The sequence below is a fragment of the Nyctereutes procyonoides genome, unplaced genomic scaffold, assembly GCF_905146905.1.
Source record: "Nyctereutes procyonoides isolate TBG_1078 unplaced genomic scaffold, NYPRO_anot_genome, whole genome shotgun sequence".
NCBI lineage: Eukaryota > Metazoa > Chordata > Mammalia > Carnivora > Canidae > Nyctereutes > Nyctereutes procyonoides.
The window spans coordinates 5,800,673-5,819,987 of NW_026575049.1; the positions used below are offsets into that span (position 1 = coordinate 5,800,673).

The following is a 19,315-nucleotide window of genomic DNA, read 5'->3' on the forward strand; positions in this document are numbered from 1 at the left end:
TTATAATAGGTATATCCTTCAGGGCTTGTAAGAGATTATATAATACTTATATAAAATCGGATAGAAATTAAGATTCTTCAGTTAATTGTGTATACAGTGAAGAACTTAACCCGAATTCAGGTTATGCATTCTACCGTTCATATTTTGCTTTTATAGGCCATCTGCGTAGGGCCAGAAAACATGCAGATAATGTATCCAGCTATATTTGACCAGTTACTAGCATTTGTGGAATTTTCCTGTAAGCCTCCACAGTATGGACAGCTGGAAACAAAGCACATTGCAAATGCAAAATATAATCAGGTAATTTGCTCTAAGATATATTTCCTCTATAAGATTTAATGGCTTATAAAAAGTTCCACTTAAGATGGACTTTGAGTATCTCACAAATTTTTCATTCACAAACTTTCATATGTCTTTTAACAGTTTAAGCTGAAAAGAAACACTATTTGGAAATCCTTTTTTGTGTTCCTTTTTTTCTTGTCTATGACTTTCTTTTCCCAAGTAGTTCTCTAGAAAGTTTGGCCTTACATTTTTCTTCAAAGTTCTTTCTTGACTGTCTCATACCCTTACAAAATGGCTTCTAAATCCCTAAGCCTAATCTTGTCTAAAAAATACCTGCAATGCAAAATGAAGAAATCTGTGTGTACTAAATAAGTTGTCTACTGCTGGTGTGAAATTCAGTTGGATTTTTACCTAAAAGATTTTATAGCCATAGTTGGCAAATTTCCACTTTGTTTTGGCTTAGGGGATAAGTAAACTTCTGAATGCATGCACAGGCTGATTTTGTTCACTCAACATTAAATTATAATTTTACATGGTCCGTAAAGTAGTTTTAATGTGTATTAACTTTTCTCATTCTATTTGTCTTGCAACACAATGGAATCACAATAGATCCAACTATTTGCACCGGTGAGTTAAATTTCCTAAAATTGTCCTAACCTATTGGCAGCAAGTAAAGTACATCTTTCCCGGTTCTTGATAGAATGCTCTTTCTGCTTTTTCTGATAGTTTTAATTTTTGCCTGGCTGAAAATTATTCTTTCATGAAGTACATATCTGTTTGAAAACTTTGCATGTTATATGATCTGACCTAAAAACAAGGACTGAACTTTAAGACAAAGAAGGTTTCTCTTTGAAAACAATATAATTTAATTTAATCTCATTTATTTTTAACTCCATGTGAAAATATTACTTTTTAGGCGGAATGGGTAGCCTTGAATTATGTACCGTTTGCTGAAAGGTCTTTAGAAGTAGTTGTGGATTTATACCAAAAAACAGCCTGTCATAAAGCAGTGGTGAATGAGAAAGTACTCCAGAATATTATTAAGGTATCTTTTTCTTTTTTTATTTTTATACTTTGATGATGACACTATTACTGAAATTGTTCTTTAGGTAATAATATATTATCATATATTGAGATAAATGGAAAATATTTATATTGTTATTTATAGGGACTTTTCTCCAACATTCACGGATAGTATTTAGGAAGCCATTCCCAGTATGAAAAGTTTTTTTTAACGAAAAATATTTTAAAGTAAGTATGCATTAGATTTATTACAATTTGTAAATTTTGCCACAAGTCAATGAAGGATCCTGTTTCTTAGGACAGTACTTCTCATACTTCAAGGTTGATGAGCATTCAGGGAGAAATTTACAGCACATCGATTTAACTGATGATATGTTTGGGTTTTTTTTAAAGCCAGTTCTCTAGTGTATGGACAACCATTTTTAAAATTCATTTCTTGTTGATTGTGTCTGATTCCTCCCAAGTTTATTTCTTGTTATTTTCTGTATTTTGAAGGGCAAATGGGAACCTTGCCTTCTATTTACTGAACAAATATAGGCCGATATGAACCATTGTCCCTCAAGGAAGAAGGCCTTTCTCTGTTTCAAAGCTCATTCTTCTCTTTGTTTCCCTCCTTTCCTCTTTTCCTCTTTCTTTGTTGGTAATTCTTTTTCCTTTTAGCCTTGTAAACTGTATCTTGGAAAGATGATTAAGTCCTTTATTTAAGTTCTTTATTAAGTTATCTCACTTTCATTTCTATGCAAATGGCCATCCCCTCTCAGCTTTCCTTTTTTTTCCAAATTCTTTTAAACAGCTTGTGTCCTTCATCTAGCCCTCAACCCACTGCATGCTGGCCTGCTTTCATATTGCGCTCCAGAAATTACTAAAAATTTAGAAGATCAAATCTTTAAATCCTATGTCCTTTTCCCGTTATCTTCCCTATTATATGATGCTGCCCTTGCCTTCTTTAAACTTTTTCTTCTCTTGACTTTTATCACATTCTTTCTACCTCTCCCCACTAACCCCATCACAAATGTTCTCTTTCTCATTTATTGAAAACAGTTTTTAAGCACCTCTGTTGTCAGGTACTAATAAATAGTAGGGATTAAGAATGAGTATGATAATTCTTATATTCAATAAAGGGAATATAGGAAGGCAAAAAAATAGTAATACAGTCTAGTAAGTCCTAGGTGAAGACCACCCAGTGGATTCAGATAGTCTTGCCTCAGAGTAGTGTATTGCTCTTTACTTGCTGCTGTATGATTTTGGGTTAATGAATCTGTCAGAGGGTTTCTCATCTGTAAAAGAAGGTTAATACCAATACCACTTACATGTCTTAAGTATTAAGAGACTCATTTGAGATACAGCATTTAATGATACTTGCCATATGTAAATGCTGAATATATAATTAATCCTTCCTCCCATCCCCCATAGACAAGGAAATAACTAACCTGCTTAGAGGATTTTGGCAAGGATTAATGCAAGTGACACTTGAAGGAGTAATAGATTTGCTAGGTGGAAAGGGAGAAGGATTAAGCAATGTAAATGTTTGTGGTATTTTTTAAAGAAATATTGAGGAATTCCATTTAGAGAAGTGTCAGGTCCAAGAATAAGTGTGAAAAAGTAGCTATGGTTCTTATAAGCCATCATAAGGAATCAGACTTTATTGAGGTTGAACATTGAGGACTGACATGAATCAGTTTGTATTTTTAAAAGAATTAAATAATCTCTTTTTTATATTCCCCCTTTTTGATGCTGCTTATTGCTACATTGTATTGTGGTTAGTGCACAAGGCTCTTCTCAAAAATTGTAAGCTTTGTGTCAGCAAGAACAAAATTTTCTAGTTCCACATACATTTACTGAGCATGTACTATAATGCTAGTTTCTGTACTAGTTGCTGAAATGTTTTTAAACAAAAAAATATATACCTCACATAGATCTGTGCTTAACATTCCCTTGATTTCAGTAAAATATTAATTGTAGTTGTAAACTATATTTTTCTTTTATCTAAACTTGAATTATAAAATGTTAACTTAGACTTGCCCTTGTATAATTTGGTATTATCTTCTTTGCAAATGACATGGTTTCAGGCTCTGACTAGCTTTAAAAATAAAAGGGATTTATTGCCATGCTTAATTGAAAAATTCAGAGATAGAGGGAGAGTTTTAGGTTTGGTTTATTCAGTGGTTCAGCAGTATCAACAAAAATCAAATTTTTTTCTCTCTTTTCTGCTTTTCAAGGGTTGACTGTGTTCCAGCTATGTTTCTCCTCATAGTTATAGGCTAATAAAGGGTTTGGTGTCTAGTAGGTGTGTGTGTGTGCACGTACTTCTCTTATCAAATTATTCTTAAATTCCTAAAATTAACCTTAAGTGGACCAGCTTTAGTCTTATGCCCAGTGTTGAACCAGTCATTTTGGCCAGGAAAATGAAGTAGATTAATTGGCCTAATAAGCTGATCATCTCCTTACCCTAATTCCCAACTGGAAGTCGAGTCAGATTCCCCCAGAGCACATGGGGAAAGGAAAGGGATAAATAGATTTGTCTAGGCTAATTATCTCTTAGTGGAGGCTTACTTAGTTCATGCTAACATGTAATGGTTCACTGTATGAGTAGTCAGTAATAATTTGTGTGGAGCATGATGAAATCAAGTTTTATATTCCTTCCATGACCTTGAAATATGAAAATATATCTCTTCTACTCTTTATCTCTCTCTAACTAGAATTTTTATATAAAAGCAGGATATTCACTCTAATGCAAATTATCTGATGGTATGCTGAAACTATTGATAGTACTCTGGGACAACTCACTGTGGTAGTTTGGTCAATCTGGTCTTCTAGTTGCTGGATGAAATTATGACCAGAGGAGTTCGTTCTGAACCACCAAATTAGTTCTTTAATTGTTTATAGCGACCTACCTCAAAAGTTGACATTTAAAAAGTAAGTCTCAACTTCATAGTCACTATACATAACTCAGATGCTTTACCTCCGTATCCGCAAGGGTTAAAGAATAAACTTTTTAATTATCGGTTTTACTGAAATAATTTGGAAATGGAAAAAAAGGTACATTAATATGTTAGAGTAGAACATAAAATTCAAAGAATTTTAGAGACAAAACATAAGACCTTCAACTGTTGATGCTTTAGGTTATGTTTACCTAACCAATAGTGATAAAAGACAAAATATTGATCTCTCTTCGGTGGGAGAACCCCATCAGTCAAATTTTTTTCTGCTAGGAAAACTATGGCAAAATGTTCTAGTTCCATACAGTAAGTTGAGAGAAGCTGCAAAATTTTAAGTTTACTACTCCTATCTTAACTTTTCTGATAACAATCCCTATATTTTATGATGAGAAACTGAAGTTCAAAAGGTTGTTACTTATTCAAGGTCATTGCTTATAAAATGGAGACAGAATATCTTTCTAGGGAGTAGGATTTGAATTCCATGTCTGATAATTGATCTTTCTAGAGAGTAGCATCCTTTTTTAAGTAAAAATACCTATGATACTTTTTTTCTCTCTGCTATAGTTTTTAAAAGTAATTAAATTGTGTGTATATATTTTAATTAATATATATCTTAAACTGTCTTTATTTTCACAGACACTTAGGGTTCCTCTCAGTTTGAAATATTCCTGCCCTTCTGAAAGCACATGGAAATTAGCAGTATCTTCTCTCCTCAAAGTTCTTTCTATTGGGCTACCCGTTGCCCGGCAGCATGCGTCTTCTGGAAAATTTGACAGTATGTGGCCAGAACTAGCCAATACTTTTGAAGACTTTCTCTTTACTAAAAGGTCAGCCCATTCAATTTTACAATTATAAGACAATCTCTCAAAAAGTGTATAATACCTGCAGTTGATCTAAAACCAGTATTTCTTACTATTCATTAGCAAAGTAATTATTAAGACTGCTCCATTGTATGCAAAGCACAACTGATTTTTTTTTTCGATGCAAACACATGCATAACTGATTAAACATATCCACTAGGTTCATTATCCGTGAGATTTTTTTATTTTCACAGTGTTTCTGGTTTTAAGAAAGGAATTCATAAGACTGTATGTATGCATCGTAATTAAGGTTTTAACTCATTGAAGCTAAGATCTTTTTTTTTTTCAAATCTGCTGCCCATTTGACATTGCAAGAAGAAAACAATTTCAGAAAATCAGTATTTTACCACAAGTAAAATTAGTGGTGATAATGATCAGCTCTTTAAGATGTTAGGTTTGACAAAGAAAATTGGAATTTTTGCTGTGTGATACTCCCCTGAGGGCTTATGTTTATGGATCCTCTTCTGACCCCTCCCTGAGTAACAGAAGGATAATTGGAACACACTAAATTTTTTAAAGGAGTCTTCTGTGGGTTAATTTAAATTTTGCTGTGTAAAAGCTTATCTGGTATTTCAGAATTGAGGGCAGCCGGTGGCTCAGTGGTTTAGCCCCGCCTTCAGCTCAGGGCATGATCCTGGAGACCCAGGATCCAGTCCTACGTCAGGCTCCCTGCATGGAGCCTGCTTCTCCCTCAGCCTGTCTCTGCCTTTCTCTCTGTCTCTCTCTCTCTCTCTGTCTCTCTGTCTCTCTCTCTTTCTCTGTCTCTCAAGAATAAATAAATAAAATCTTTTTTTTAAAAAATTGAAAGTAATGACATCCTAATTTCTGTTTCCACAAATGATCATTTTGTTTTACTTTGTTTTATGTTTCTCAACTCTAGGAATCTTATAGAACCAATGCAAGCATAGTCTGTATTTGCAGAAAAATTACAGGGACTCACAAAGCTTACTCAAACAAATTATGTTTTTATCTTTAACCCTGAAAATTGAAGTTTCTTTATGGACTCCATTGCCTAAAATCACTATGTTAATATGTATGAATCAAATAGGTTTAGAAATTTACACTTTCCTTTTTCTTTCCCAGTTATCTGTCTGTATATGCATGTTGCTTAATTAATGCAAGCTTCTACACCAGGTTTTTTGGCAATGAGTAAAACTTCTTTAAGATTTTTTCCTGTGGCTGAGTCTTTATACCATCTTCCTTATTCTCAAGTTTCTTGTTGAATATTGCAAACTTCCCAAACTTTGTTATTATATTAAATTCAGTTTTCTGAAATAATTTTTATGTGTTTGTGTACAGGTAAGTAGAAAATGAAACCAAAGTCCTAAAGATAGATACTGTATAGCTTATGTCATTTTGTATTAATGCAGTTATACTATAATTTCATCATAGTCTTTTGCCTGAGTATGGTCCTACTTACATTAAAGTTTTGAGTATACTGGTATGTTGAAAAATCATATTGCTCAAGAAGCTGCCAGCACAGTGCACTGACTCAGTATCATTGAGGCGAAATCAAGAATTGGCTGCTTAACCAACTGAACCACCCAAGCACCCCAAGTATTAAGTCACTTAAAATAAATGACTGCTTAGAGTAGTACCTGGTACGTGAGTGCTTTTAAGATGCTTGCTACCACTTTTATTATCCTCATTATTGTTATTTCTTTTCCTTAGGAGAAAGTAATGTTATGGGGTGCCTGGGTGGCTCAGTCTGTTAGGCATCTGCGTTTGGCTCCAGTCATGATCCTGTGGTCCTGGGATTGAGCTCTCTGCTCAACAGGGAGCCTAGTTCTCCCTCTCCCTCTGCCTCTCCCCCTTGACTTGTGCTCTCTCGCTCACTCTCAAATGAATAAATAAAATCTTAAAAAAAAAAAGAGAGAGAGAGAGAAAGAAAGTGATGTTATCCATATCCTTTCCTATGAAACAGCCATATTTTAAAGCAGACTTTTAAAGACCTAAACTCTAAATAACTGGGAGTAGAAAATTGCTTCTAAATTTGGAATTGCTATAATGGCTAGAAAATAATAAAAGTACTAAATTTGCTGTCAGTAATATAGAATCGGCATTCTAAGTTGTGGTTATTCTAGTTACAGATTTAAGTGTTCTGCTATCCTGTAGAGAGTCAGAAGACTCATGACCTACTTTGGCCTCTACCACCTACTTCCTGTTGACCTTGAACTGGTTCTTTCCCTTCAGTAGGCATCATTTTTCTTAATTGTAAGATGAAATGAATTGGTTAGTTGTAAAAGTCCACTAGTTTATATATTTTGATTTAAATTTCTCAATGTGAAAACAGCTTATATGAATAAAGCCAGTTTTAGTTTTTTTTATTTCATAGTCCAAAAATATTTTAAGGCTCAAACTGAAAGCTTCCTTTAGTTACCTGAGGCTGAAAATGCAGTGTTCACTAAGAGAACTTAAAAATGATTCACGTTTTCAGTTTTATGAGAAGGTTTTTTTTTCTTTCAAATAATTGATTACTTTGGAAATCACAAAATTTTATTTATGTCACATGTATACTTGTTCTGTACCTGAAGTCCATCACTAGTATTTGAACGGTAAGGTGTTTCAGCATATTGCTTGGAGTAACAAGACTTAGGTTTTTAGATAATACTTAAATTTAAATATATTTCATGTTGGAACATTTATAAATTCTTTAACTTAATTAATACATACTGTAAGACTCTATGAAGAACCAGGCCTTTCTCTGTTTCTTAGCTTTTTTTTGGTCTGTCAGCTATTTTGGCAAAATAGTATAATAACAAAGGAATACAAATAAAGCCAAAATTAGAAGAAAACAAAGGCTTTGGATGTTATTGAGGACTATCATAAATAAATACGTTACATGAGAAAAAGAAAAAAACGTGATTAAAATGGAAAAATATAGAAAGTGTAATCTGGTAGACACTTGAGGTTTATTAGGAATTTAGTCATCCTTAGAGTACTGAAACATGGCACTAATACTCTAGAATACACTTGGGCTAGTGGGAATTCCTACAACTAATGGTCAATGGACCTTAAGTTTAAAATCACCAAATGGGGCACCTTCGTGGCTCAGTCAGTTGAATGTTCTGCCTTCAGCTCAGGTCATGATCTTGGGATCCTGGGATTGAGCCCTAGGTCAGGCTCTCTGCTTGGTGGGGAGTCTGCTTCTCCCTCTCTCTCTCTTTCTGTGCTCTCTTTCCCTCTCTCGCTCTCTTTCTCAAATAAATAAAAAATAAAAATATGTATATAATCACTAAGTAGTAACCAAAAGAAATCTGATGAAGCATATTCACACAGAAACTTGCTAATATTCACAGCAGCGTTTTTGTTTAAAGATTTTATGTACTGGGATCCCTAGGTGGCGCAGTGGTTTGGCGCCTGCCTTTGGCCCAGGGCGCGATCCTGGAGACCCGGGATCGAATCCCATGTCGGGCTCCCGGTGCATGGAGCCTGCTTCTCCCTCTGCCTGTGTCTCTGCCTCTCTCTCTCTCTCACTGTGTGCCTATCATAAATAAATAAAAAAAAATTTAAAAAAAAAATCAAAATAGGCAAATGCATAGAGACAAGAGAATAGACTAATGGCCACAGGTGGGAGGAGGAGACAGTGAGGAGTGACTGCTTAAAGTACAGAATGTCTTTCAGGAGTAATGCAAATATTCTAGAATTAGATGTGTTACAACTTTGTGAATATGCTAAAAAGCACTGAATTATATACTTTAAGAGGTGAATTTTATGGTATATGAAATTATATCTTTAATACATTTTTTTAATATACCATACTGAGAGAACTGACAAAAAATATAAATAATACTTTATCAGTTTGAAGGCTCTTGTATTTCAAATAAAGATTCACAAAAATAATTTTTTAAAAAAATCACCTTAATCTTAGAGAATTTAAGGATCTTATATGGCCCATTTCTACCTGCAATATTGACAATCTCTACTTATAATTTATTGGTAAACTGTGTTAATCATCGGTGTTTCTAAAAACTCAGTGTTTTTTTGATATGCTCGAAGTGTTTGGTAAGGATACTAACTATAAGTTAAAACAAATAACAGTTTGGGTTTTGAGATCAGAATACCTAACGTATGCCCAATCGAATAATTTCCCGATTTTTTTGATCACTGGAATTAGGAGGAATAAACTTCTCAGTTTCTGACTTTGTGTACTACTTTCTTTCTCATTTTAAGACATTTTCAAAATGCAGTTGAGTGTTTCTGATGTATGATCCCAATAACATTAATATTATTAGTATCTGTTCCTAATAAGCTTTTTTTAAATTGGCAGCCCATCCTAGTTACCTCCACCATCATCAGAATTTTTGTATATCACTGAACACTTAACATTACTTGATAATAAATTAGAATTAAACGCAGTTTTTATCTCTAGAAATAGAAACTGTAAAGCTCCTTTAGCAGTAGTGGTTATGAAATTCTCACCATTGCTGCAAATTTGGGCACATGTCTTTAGATTTTTCCTGTAGTTTCCTACTACCAGATTATGGAGTTAGTCTAGCTAGGACTTGCACACCAGAATACAGGTTTCCTGCAACAGGGACTGGGTCCATCTTATTCACAGCTGGATCTTGTATAGTGCCTGATACAGAGTAATTGATACTCAGTAAGTATTTGTTGGATAAAAAATATCTAAGTCAAGCAGAGATCTGGTACTTGTAATAGAGTACATTTGCATGTGTGTATGTATGTGTATATTCTAATACTTGTAAATAGAAAAACCAAATAATACCAAATAAAGCAAAAATAGCCCTAGATAATAAAACTGTACACTATAAACTTAAATAGGAGAGTACTATTTTTACGTTTACAACGTGAAAGAGAAGAATTTAGGCTTAAATATCAGAGAAGTTTAGGGTCAAATTCAGGCCTTGTCATTTGCTTACAGTACATTTTTGGTCATATTACTAGCATTCGAAGCCTCAGTTTCCTCTTCTGTCAATTACATGAAGATAATATTTATTACATGTAGTTACTGTGTGATCATATAAGGTAATACAAATAAAGCTCTTAGTACATTGCTTGGCTCTGTAATTTTAGCTATAATTGTTGTAAAAATCATTGATATCTGATTCTCTGCTGTTTCTAAGTAGTTAATATTTCACTGTTTCAAGTTTAATACCATTTTACTGCTCATTTTTATTAAGAGTCATAGTTTAGAATTCACCTTGGTTCTCTCAGAACTGTTGATTTCTAATCTTGCTGGGACAATTTTCTCCTTTTTTTCCCCCCAGATGTTCTCTCTTTTATTTTATTTTATTTTTAAGATTTATTTATTTATTCATTCAGAGAGAGCAAAGAGAGAGGCAGAGACACGGGCAGAGGGAGAAGCAGGCTCCATGCAGGAAGCCCGATGTGGGACTCGATCCTGGGTCTCCAGGATCACACCCTGGGCTGCAGGCGGCGCTAAACTGCTGCACCACCGGGGCTGCCCTCTCTTATTTTAAAGACCTTTAATATATTGTGTTTATTACAAATTAGTGATTAATGGGCAGTCTCTGAGTGAATAGTTCAACAGATGACCAAGACTCTCTTAAGTCACTGGCAATATAATTGAATTATATTGGTATCATCACAGTGGTAATTTTTGTTGTTACTGCAGATGATAGTAATAGCTTCACTTTTTATTTTCATTTTTTCATTCATAGTGCTGAAAGGAGTTTAGTTTTAACAGATTTTATTTAGTTCAGGATTGGACCAAGCATTTTTGTAGCTAGAATTTCATGTTTGTAATTAGTCACTTATACTAATAACTTTAATTAAAAATACTATTCTTTTAAATAAATGGTAATGTCTAACCTGGGTGAGAAAATACTTTTTGTCATTTAAATACTGTTTATTTCCAGGGAACATTTTACCTTTTAAAAATCAAGTGTTTTGTTTATTTTTTTTAGCATACCTCCAGATAATCTCTCTATTCAAGAATTTCAAAGAAATGAAAGTATTGATGTTGAGGTAAGGAAGCTATTTAAAACATTTTCCTGTAACCATTTGTGCAAACCAAATATTAGAAATGTTGAAACTATAAAATTGTTAAGAGAAAAAGTAAAGTAAGTAATAGGTTAAGATTGAAACTAAAAGCATTAAAACTTTCACAAAGATTAAATGTTAGTTTTGAAAGCACTTACATGATTTCCTTATATTTGTTAGCTTTGTGTCGAGGTACTCAGTTGCTTCCAATTAATAATTTTTTAAAAAGCAGTTGACTCAGTAAAATCTATCAGTTGTTGAGCATGTATGTATTTGAGAGTTTGCTCAATAAGGTTCAAACTAATCAACAAGTTGTTCAGAATTTTTTTTTTTAAAGTAAGCTGTGTGCCTAACATGGGGCTTGAACTCATGATCCTGAGATCAAGAGTCTTACAATCCACTAACTGAGCCAGCCAGGCACACCTATTTTATTTTTAATAAAATAAAAGCTGTAGATAGAGCCTCTAGAACTCTGGAAGTAAATGAGTGTTTTTTAAAAAAATATATTTTATTGATTATAAATGGAGTTTAAAAAAGTTTTTTGCCTGTGAGGTTTTTGTTGGGGGAGGTGTTCTGATGATTTTCCTTTAAGTGGGATAAAGGATCTTTTAAGTAAATCAAATAAACTACTTTAACATGTACATAAAAAGTGTATGTATCATATAGATATAAAATATTGCCTTTTGTCCATTGCTGTTTTAAAACTTATAAACTTTTCCTTCAAAGGGCAAAATAACACATTATATATTAGAAATGAGCTGTTTAACAAAAATGAATATAATTTTACTTTCTCTTTTGGCTCATTGTTATGGGTAAAAATAGGTGATTTAGCTCTTATTCTTAATTCCATTTTGGATATTTTATTCTAACGTGGATACATTTCATATAAGATCAACACTTATTAAAATGGTTGCGTAGTAAACAGCTTAATAGTATTGACTATTTTGTAATTTATTATTAAAAATAAGTTTATTATTAAGATGAAAGAAATAGGCTACTCGTCCTGCATGTTAACATTAAAAGATTTATGTACTTTAATTAAGGAAGATTCTTCAACTGATTTTCTTTTAAAATAATATTTAGATTTTACTCTAGAAATTGTAATTTGAGTAGGTCTCTTTCAAGAAAAAAATGCATTTGAGTCTGCCTCTTTTGTTTTAGGTAGTTCAGCTTATCAGCACTGAGATACTACCGTATGCCAATTTTATTCCTAAGGAATTTGTCGGACAGATAATGACTATGCTTAATAAGGGCTCAATACATTCCCAGTCATCATCATTTACAGGTATGTTATTTTAATGACTTATTTAAAATGTTAATAAGTGTTGAAGTACTTTGCAAGAAGCTTCTAGAAATGTATACTCCTGTGATTGTGATAAAATGTAAACTGGAGAATAGTAGGGTAAAATTTAAGAATGTGATGGAACATTAAGCTTTATGACGGGAAAATGTGAATGTTCTATGGCCTGTGTGTATTAAGTTGCAGAGCACTTAGGAAACCTGCCTAAGTCACTGTAGGCTGACACAGGTTCACGGTTCTGTGAAGTCATGGATTATTGGGACACAATGAGCATATTATTCTGCCACCTGGCTCTTGGCTGGCTTGAGTCTCAGCTTTGTCATCTGTAAAATGAAGATATTAATATCAATCACTCAGAATTATCAATTACAGTCAGTTAAAACAGATAGATGCCTTAATGTTTAATAAAGGAACTAAGTTTAGTAAATGCTCACTATGTGGAGGGTATTATGATAGAATGTTCTCTCTTTCTGCACCACATTTCTATGAGGATAGTTTCTACCATATTGCAGAGGGAAATGGGTTTAGAAAGGTTGGAGAAATTATCCATAATCTAAAAGCTGGAAGCCAAATTCATCCCTCAAAGGAACTCCATGCTTGTTTTCATTTTATCATGCTACCTTATTGGGAGATAAGACTTAATTGCCTTTTGCTATTATTTCTTTTTCTAAACCTGTGCTCAATTGTTAAATGTAATTGTGGTATCATAACATGATTTTTTCCTGTGAGAAGATTTTTAAAAAATATAAATTTGTGCTATGCATATCCTTAATCCCCAGAATTTACCAGAGCTATGACTAACTTCTGCTAAACTGTGCTAAACACTTTAAAGAGCATTTAAATGTGCAGTTTGGCCACTAGATGTCTCTCATACTGCTTACTTCACGAACTACAGTCGTTCTTTTCCCCAGCCCAGATAAGTTATAAAAATAAAGTGCAGATTTATAAAGTGCAGATTTAACAAGCATAAAAATCTCAGAAAAAATTAAATCCTGCTTATATTAATAGAGTCAACTTTTTATTATTAAGTAAGAGTACATAGGGATGCCTGAGTGGCTCAGCGGTTGAGCATCTGCCTTTAGCCCAGGGCGTAATCCTGGAGTCCTGGGATCAAGTCCCACATCGGGCTCCCTGCATGGAGCCTGCTTCTCCCTCTGCCTGTGTCTCTGCCTCTCTCTCTCTCTCTCTTGAATAAATAAATAAAATCTTTAAAAAAGTACATAAAAATTTCTAGATACATTTTTATTTAAAAAAAAGTATTACGAACAATATTTATAATCAGTTGTAAATATTTTAGGCTAAATAAGGACTACTGAGTTGCTGTGTATACTTTTTCAAACAGTTTCTGATAACTCTTGCCATTTATTGTGTCAAATATACCAAAATAAGGAAGGTACATGAGCATTTGTCCAGTGGCTTTGCCATAGGACACAAACTTAACAGTTTTAACTTGGAGAGGTTTTAAAAACATATATATAGAAAATCTTCATGCTAAACCAGACCAACTTCTAGAGACCTGGGTTCCAGTGGTCATTTTTGGTCTACCATTCTTAAGTATGACCTAATAGCCAAAACTTTTAGAGAAAATCTTCCAACATGAAAGAGAAAAACCAAAACAATGAAGAGGGAGTAACAACTCAGAGGAAACAAAATTGAGAGCCACAGAAACACAGCTCTTCCCCCCAAAAAGCACAATTATAATTAGGATGTTCAAAGAGATAAAAGATTTTGCATCCATGAAACAGAAAATGCTATTAAGAAGGAGCAATGAGTACGAGACAGAACTCAAAGAAACTAAAAATGTGACTGCTGAAATAAGTCCAGTGAAAGGTTGCAAGAAAACATAAGGAAATAACCCAGAAAGCAGAGAAAGACAAAAAAAGTGGACAATATGAGAAGAAAGTGAATCCAAGGGGTTAACATCTGACAATAGGTCTCCCAGAAAGAGAAAATAGAGCAAAGCTGAAAGAGGAAATTATCAAAGACATAAAGTGAAGAAATCAGTCTCCAGATTAAAAAAAGGTCACTCAGTAACCAGAACGGTGAAAGAACAAAGATCCACAGGAAGAGCCACAAATTTCATGTTGTCATGAAATTTCAGAATATCTGGGCTAAAGAAAAGTGTAAGATTTCAGAAAAACAAGAAAAAAGACCGGACAAAAGATCTTGGACTTTGCAGTAGCAGCATTGGATATAAAAGACATTGACGCAGTGGTTTCAGACTTAAAATCAGAAAGGATTTTTAACACGGGGTTTCATACGTAGGCCCACTGTTGTCAGAGTTAATTTAGCCTAGAATGGTAATTCACAAATGTTAGCATGTGTTATAAGAAGCTGCAAGGGCAAGCTATTGCTGGACTGTAGTCTTTGAGCTTCTGATTCAATAGGTTGGTGGTGGGATATGAGAATTTGCATTTCTAATGAGTTCTTTGGTGCTGCTAATGCTACTAGGTACCACTCTTTGAGTACCACGGTAAAGTAGTATCTTCAGAAATGCAAGTTCTGACAAATTTTACTTCCTATTCAGGCTTTCTCAGGTACTCCAGAATATGCTCCATGAATACAAAGGAGTAAACCAAAGAAACAGAAGGCATGAACCTAGGAAGTGGGGTATAAAACAGGAGAGACTAAAAACAATTCCGACTAGTTCAAGGATACAGCTAGATAGTAGGTCTAGAAAGCAGCCAGTCCACACTAGAGCAGAGGTGTGGCTCTGGGAGAGATGTTACCCAGAGGAAGGAAGAAAGGGAAGGAGAGAGGAAGAAGAAAGAAAGAAAATGAATACTGCAAGTTTGACCTTGGGGAAAACCATTGAGAAGCATTTTATAGTGTTGTCAAAGGGTACAGAAAGAAGACAAAAATATTATGTAGAAATGAGAGTGGACAGTCTTGCCTTTTTTTTTTTTTAATCTGGCAAGGTGGAAAATTGTTACATATATGCTGTTAGCTGTAAGTTTTTCATAGATGCCTTTCATCAGTTGAGGAATTTCCTTTTCTATTGCTAGTTTGCTAAAAAGTGTTATCATGGGTCATTAATTTAACCTTTTGTTAACCATCAAAAATTGTTAATTTTACAGAAGCGGAGATTGATATTCGTTTGAGAGAGGAATTTTCTAAAATGTGTTTTGAAACATTGCTCCAGTTTTCCTTCAGTAATAAAGTCACAACACCTCAAGAAGGCTACATCTCACGAATGGCACTTTCAGTGCTTTTAAAGAGATCTCAGGATGTACTTCATCGCTATATAGAGGATGAAAGATTAAGTGGTAAATGCCCTCTTCCAAGGTATAGATTTTATTTTATAGATGAAGGAAATATGCTATGAGAGTTACTAGCTCTGAGCACTATGTTGTTTTTATAAGTGATCTGAACGTAATCTAAAGCTGTTTATAATTTTATTTATTTTATATAGTGTAAATATTCCTAAGTCTTGCTGCTCTTTTGTTCTGGGATGCTTTTTCAGACTCCTCATGGAGGTTAAGTAATATATATGAACCAAATTTCCTTTTGGATTTAAAAGAAAATTTTGGAATCTAAAATATGTCTTCTTAAGGATTTCTGGATTATGACTTACGGATCTGTATGAGCACATAAGTGTGGATCTCTCCAGAGAGAAAATAATAGATAAATCATACTCTCGGAACTTCCTGGTTTGTTTTACAGTTATTTTTAGTTTCTCTGTAAGTCAACTAGCCATGACTTAGATCTTTTCATCTGATTTACTTAATTAAGCCCTTCCTAAAGTAATTTGCTTCCCTTATAGCCAAGCTGTGTAAGTAGAAGGGATTCTAGGCCTTTCTGGTAGGCCAAATCTAATCAAAGTTGGGGTAGAAATCAGAATTCATCAAAAAATGCAATCATAATTTAGGATTATATCACCAATCTATTTTTTTAATGTGGGAATTAGAATTTAAGGCAAAGCAAATGAAACAATATTAGAAGAAAAAGTTGTCGAAGTCAGGAAAGAGTTATGAAAATCATTATGGGTCCCATCTCATATAAGGTAGTATTGGAGAGGCAAATTACAAGCCCTAAATATTTGTGTACATTCTTATTTACTTAAAATAAATTTTTGGAGTTAGAATAGACTTGTCAGAAGATAAAGACATTTTAAATTTTAAAAGCTTTTGATATGTATTACAAATTGCCTGCCAAAGATTTCTACCAAATCACATTCTCCCAGGAGTATATAAATGTCCTATTCCTCAGTTTTAAGTATTTTAAAATTATTTGCCAGTTTATGACTTATTTTATCTTTTTAAAAAATTTGATAAATGAAAAATAGTTACATGGTAGTTTGTGGTTTTTTTAATTATCCATGTTTATTAGTCATTTATATTTCAATTTTTGAGATCCACTGTATTTTGAATTTCTAAAACATAAAAATTATACCTCCTTATATTCAGATTTATGTATGAAAAAATTCCAGACAGGTGTTGGTGATTTGGTTATGGGCATGATTGAAAATTGATTTATCAAAATTGATCTCTGAAGTATACTTGGAGAATCAGTAATAAAGTTACTTTGTTTGGAATATCTTTATTTATTAGGTTATAATATTATTTGATTTCAGAAAGCAACTTTTCCTTTTTTAATGTTTTTAGTGTTTATTGCTTTTACATTGAGACATTTATTATAGTTCTGTAAAGTTATATTGTATCTTCCTGTGTTTGATGCAGTATCATTATTTTCTAAAAAGCTACATCGCAACACAATAACATTCCTCTATGCTTAAAAAGAGAGACTTGAAATAATATTAGAAAAATCCTTTCTGTAGAATGCAAACACAGATTCATATCAGGACTGAGGAGATTATGTAGGGAGAAGGAAGAGACTCAAGCTACTCTTACTGAATATCCTTTACTCTCAAGTTCATTCTTCATTGCTAATGTCTCTAAATAGTACCCCTTTGCATTAATTTTGAGCATGTTTCTTTTCTATTAGAAAGTTAAATAAGTAGTGTTGTAATTTTTTTCCCCATCCCAGTACTATGGTAATTTTTTTAAAAAGATTTATTTATTTATTTGAGAGAATGAGAGAGAAAGAGAGAGACTACAAAGGGGTAGAGGGAAAGTCAAGCCGACTTCAGCTGAGCTCAGATCCTGACATGGGGCTCAACCTTATGACCCTGAGATCATGATGAGCCAAAACCAAGTGTTGGATGCTTAACTACCCAGGCGCCCCTGTACTATTATATTTTAAATGTCCTTTTAACAGTATGATAAAATACATGCCAGGAGGTACTAGTAGTCTTAATTCCATTCAAACTTTGGCAAATCCCTGTTAGCACTAATTAGTTAAAAAGAAAAAAAACCCACTTTTGTAGAGAAGCTTTAAAAGCATGTATTATAAGATGTTTTAAATTTAAATAGTTCTATGAAATTTTTTTTTAAGATCTTATTTATTCATGAGAGAGAGAGAGAGAGAGGCAGAGACACAGGCAGAGGGAGAAGCAGGCTCCATGCAGGGAGCACGATGTGGGACTTGATCCCGGGAGTCCAGGATCACATCCTGAGCCGAAGGCAGATGCCCAGCTGCTGAGCCATCCAGGTGTCCCAGTTCTATGATATATTTTACAAATAAATTTAAAATTGTCCAAGTAGATTGTCCCCCTTTTGAAATTACTAATTTATGATAAGAGTAACTATAAATCTGCACACTGAAATACATTTTTTTTAAAGATTTATTTATTTATTTATTCAGAGAGAGCGAAAGAGAGGCAGAGAGAGAAGCAGGCTCCATGCAGGGAGCCCGACGCGGGACTCAATCCCGGGTCTCCAGGATCACACCCCAGGCTGCAGGCAGCACTAAACCGCTGCGCCACCAGGGCTGCCCTGAAATACATTTTCAAAAGACTTTAAAACTAACATTAACTTTGCATTGTATTGTGTCCAGTATTTTTCCAAAGTACACCTACTTGTATAAACCTGGTAAAAAAAACACACGTGGCATGTCTTAAAATCCTGATGGAAATAATTTCCCATCTCTTTTTTTAGGCAACAAGTAACAGAAATCATATTTGTCTTAAAAGCAGTCAGTACTCTCATTGATTCACTTAAGAAAACTCAGCCTGAGAATGGTAAGTGCTTAGAAACTCAGTTATTCTAGACTCATAGTATTTATGTCCTATTTCTGATGTACTTTTCTGTTATTGTTAAGGTAACTGAATTTTAGGAACATAACAACTATTAGACTTTCTTTTTTCTAGCTCTTATGACAGCAAAGAATCAAGTCCATTAGGATGTCAATTAAGTAAAATTAATTTGTAATGTTTTAGCTTCTTTATGTTAAATACCAGTTTGGCTTTTTTGTTTTGTTTTTTAACAAAGTTGGTCTGAATTCAAGATGTTGCATGGATAATTCATATATTTTTAATGCAGAACATCACTAAGTTTTGGGGTAGGTGTAGGCTTCCATCCTACGTGTGTACTAAATTACAGTATATGTATGAACTATACAACTTTGAATCATTTTATAGCTTTACCTCATTTGTTTCCCCTTTCTGTAACTCATTCCTCTTCTATCCCTTCTTTACATTATTGCCAGAAATGATTTTTCCAAAAGTGCAGCTTTGATCATACATTTTCCCATCTTTGTAAAATAATTTTCATTTATCATTACTTACTGAATGCAGAGTTCCATTGTCAAGACTCCATTAGGTCTATGCTTTATTTCCATTAGACATTATATATCCTATTTTCCCACCAAACTAAAATCCGTAGTCTACCCAAGTATTCCCAACCTTTTGCTTATTTCATTCTCCTGCCTTCATCTATGTAGTCCAAATACCACTTTTTAGCCTTGTTTTAAATCCTTAATCGTGAGTGATTTCTTTTTTCATTGAACTTGTAGCTATTTTTTGTGTCCTTTTGTCTTAAAGCATTCTATGTGTATTACAGTTGGACACATACATGACTCAGTTCCCTTAATTTGTAAACTTCTTG

General features: G+C 33.6%; 1 protein-coding gene across 5 annotated transcripts in view; it reads left to right on the forward strand.

The window, feature by feature from the left end:
• Positions 1 to 19,315, forward strand: part of MON2 (MON2 homolog, regulator of endosome-to-Golgi trafficking) — a 105,766-nt gene that overhangs the window by 81,161 nt on the left and 5,290 nt on the right. For 2 of the 5 annotated variants that reach the window (XM_055327932.1, XM_055327934.1), the window contains 8 exons: positions 157 to 300; positions 892 to 909; positions 1,199 to 1,327; positions 4,881 to 5,071; positions 10,996 to 11,056; positions 12,233 to 12,356; positions 15,449 to 15,656; positions 18,368 to 18,450. In XM_055327932.1, the coding sequence (XP_055183907.1) occupies positions 157 to 300; positions 892 to 909; positions 1,199 to 1,327; positions 4,881 to 5,071; positions 10,996 to 11,056; positions 12,233 to 12,356; positions 15,449 to 15,656; positions 18,368 to 18,450 (958 nt within the window). Of the gene's footprint in view, positions 1 to 156; positions 301 to 891; positions 910 to 1,198; positions 1,328 to 1,450; positions 1,534 to 4,880; positions 5,072 to 10,995; positions 11,057 to 12,232; positions 12,357 to 15,448; positions 15,657 to 18,367; positions 18,451 to 19,315 lie in introns of those variants that run through there. The other 3 variants (XR_008664797.1, XM_055327933.1, XR_008664798.1) reach the window with 3 other exon arrangements.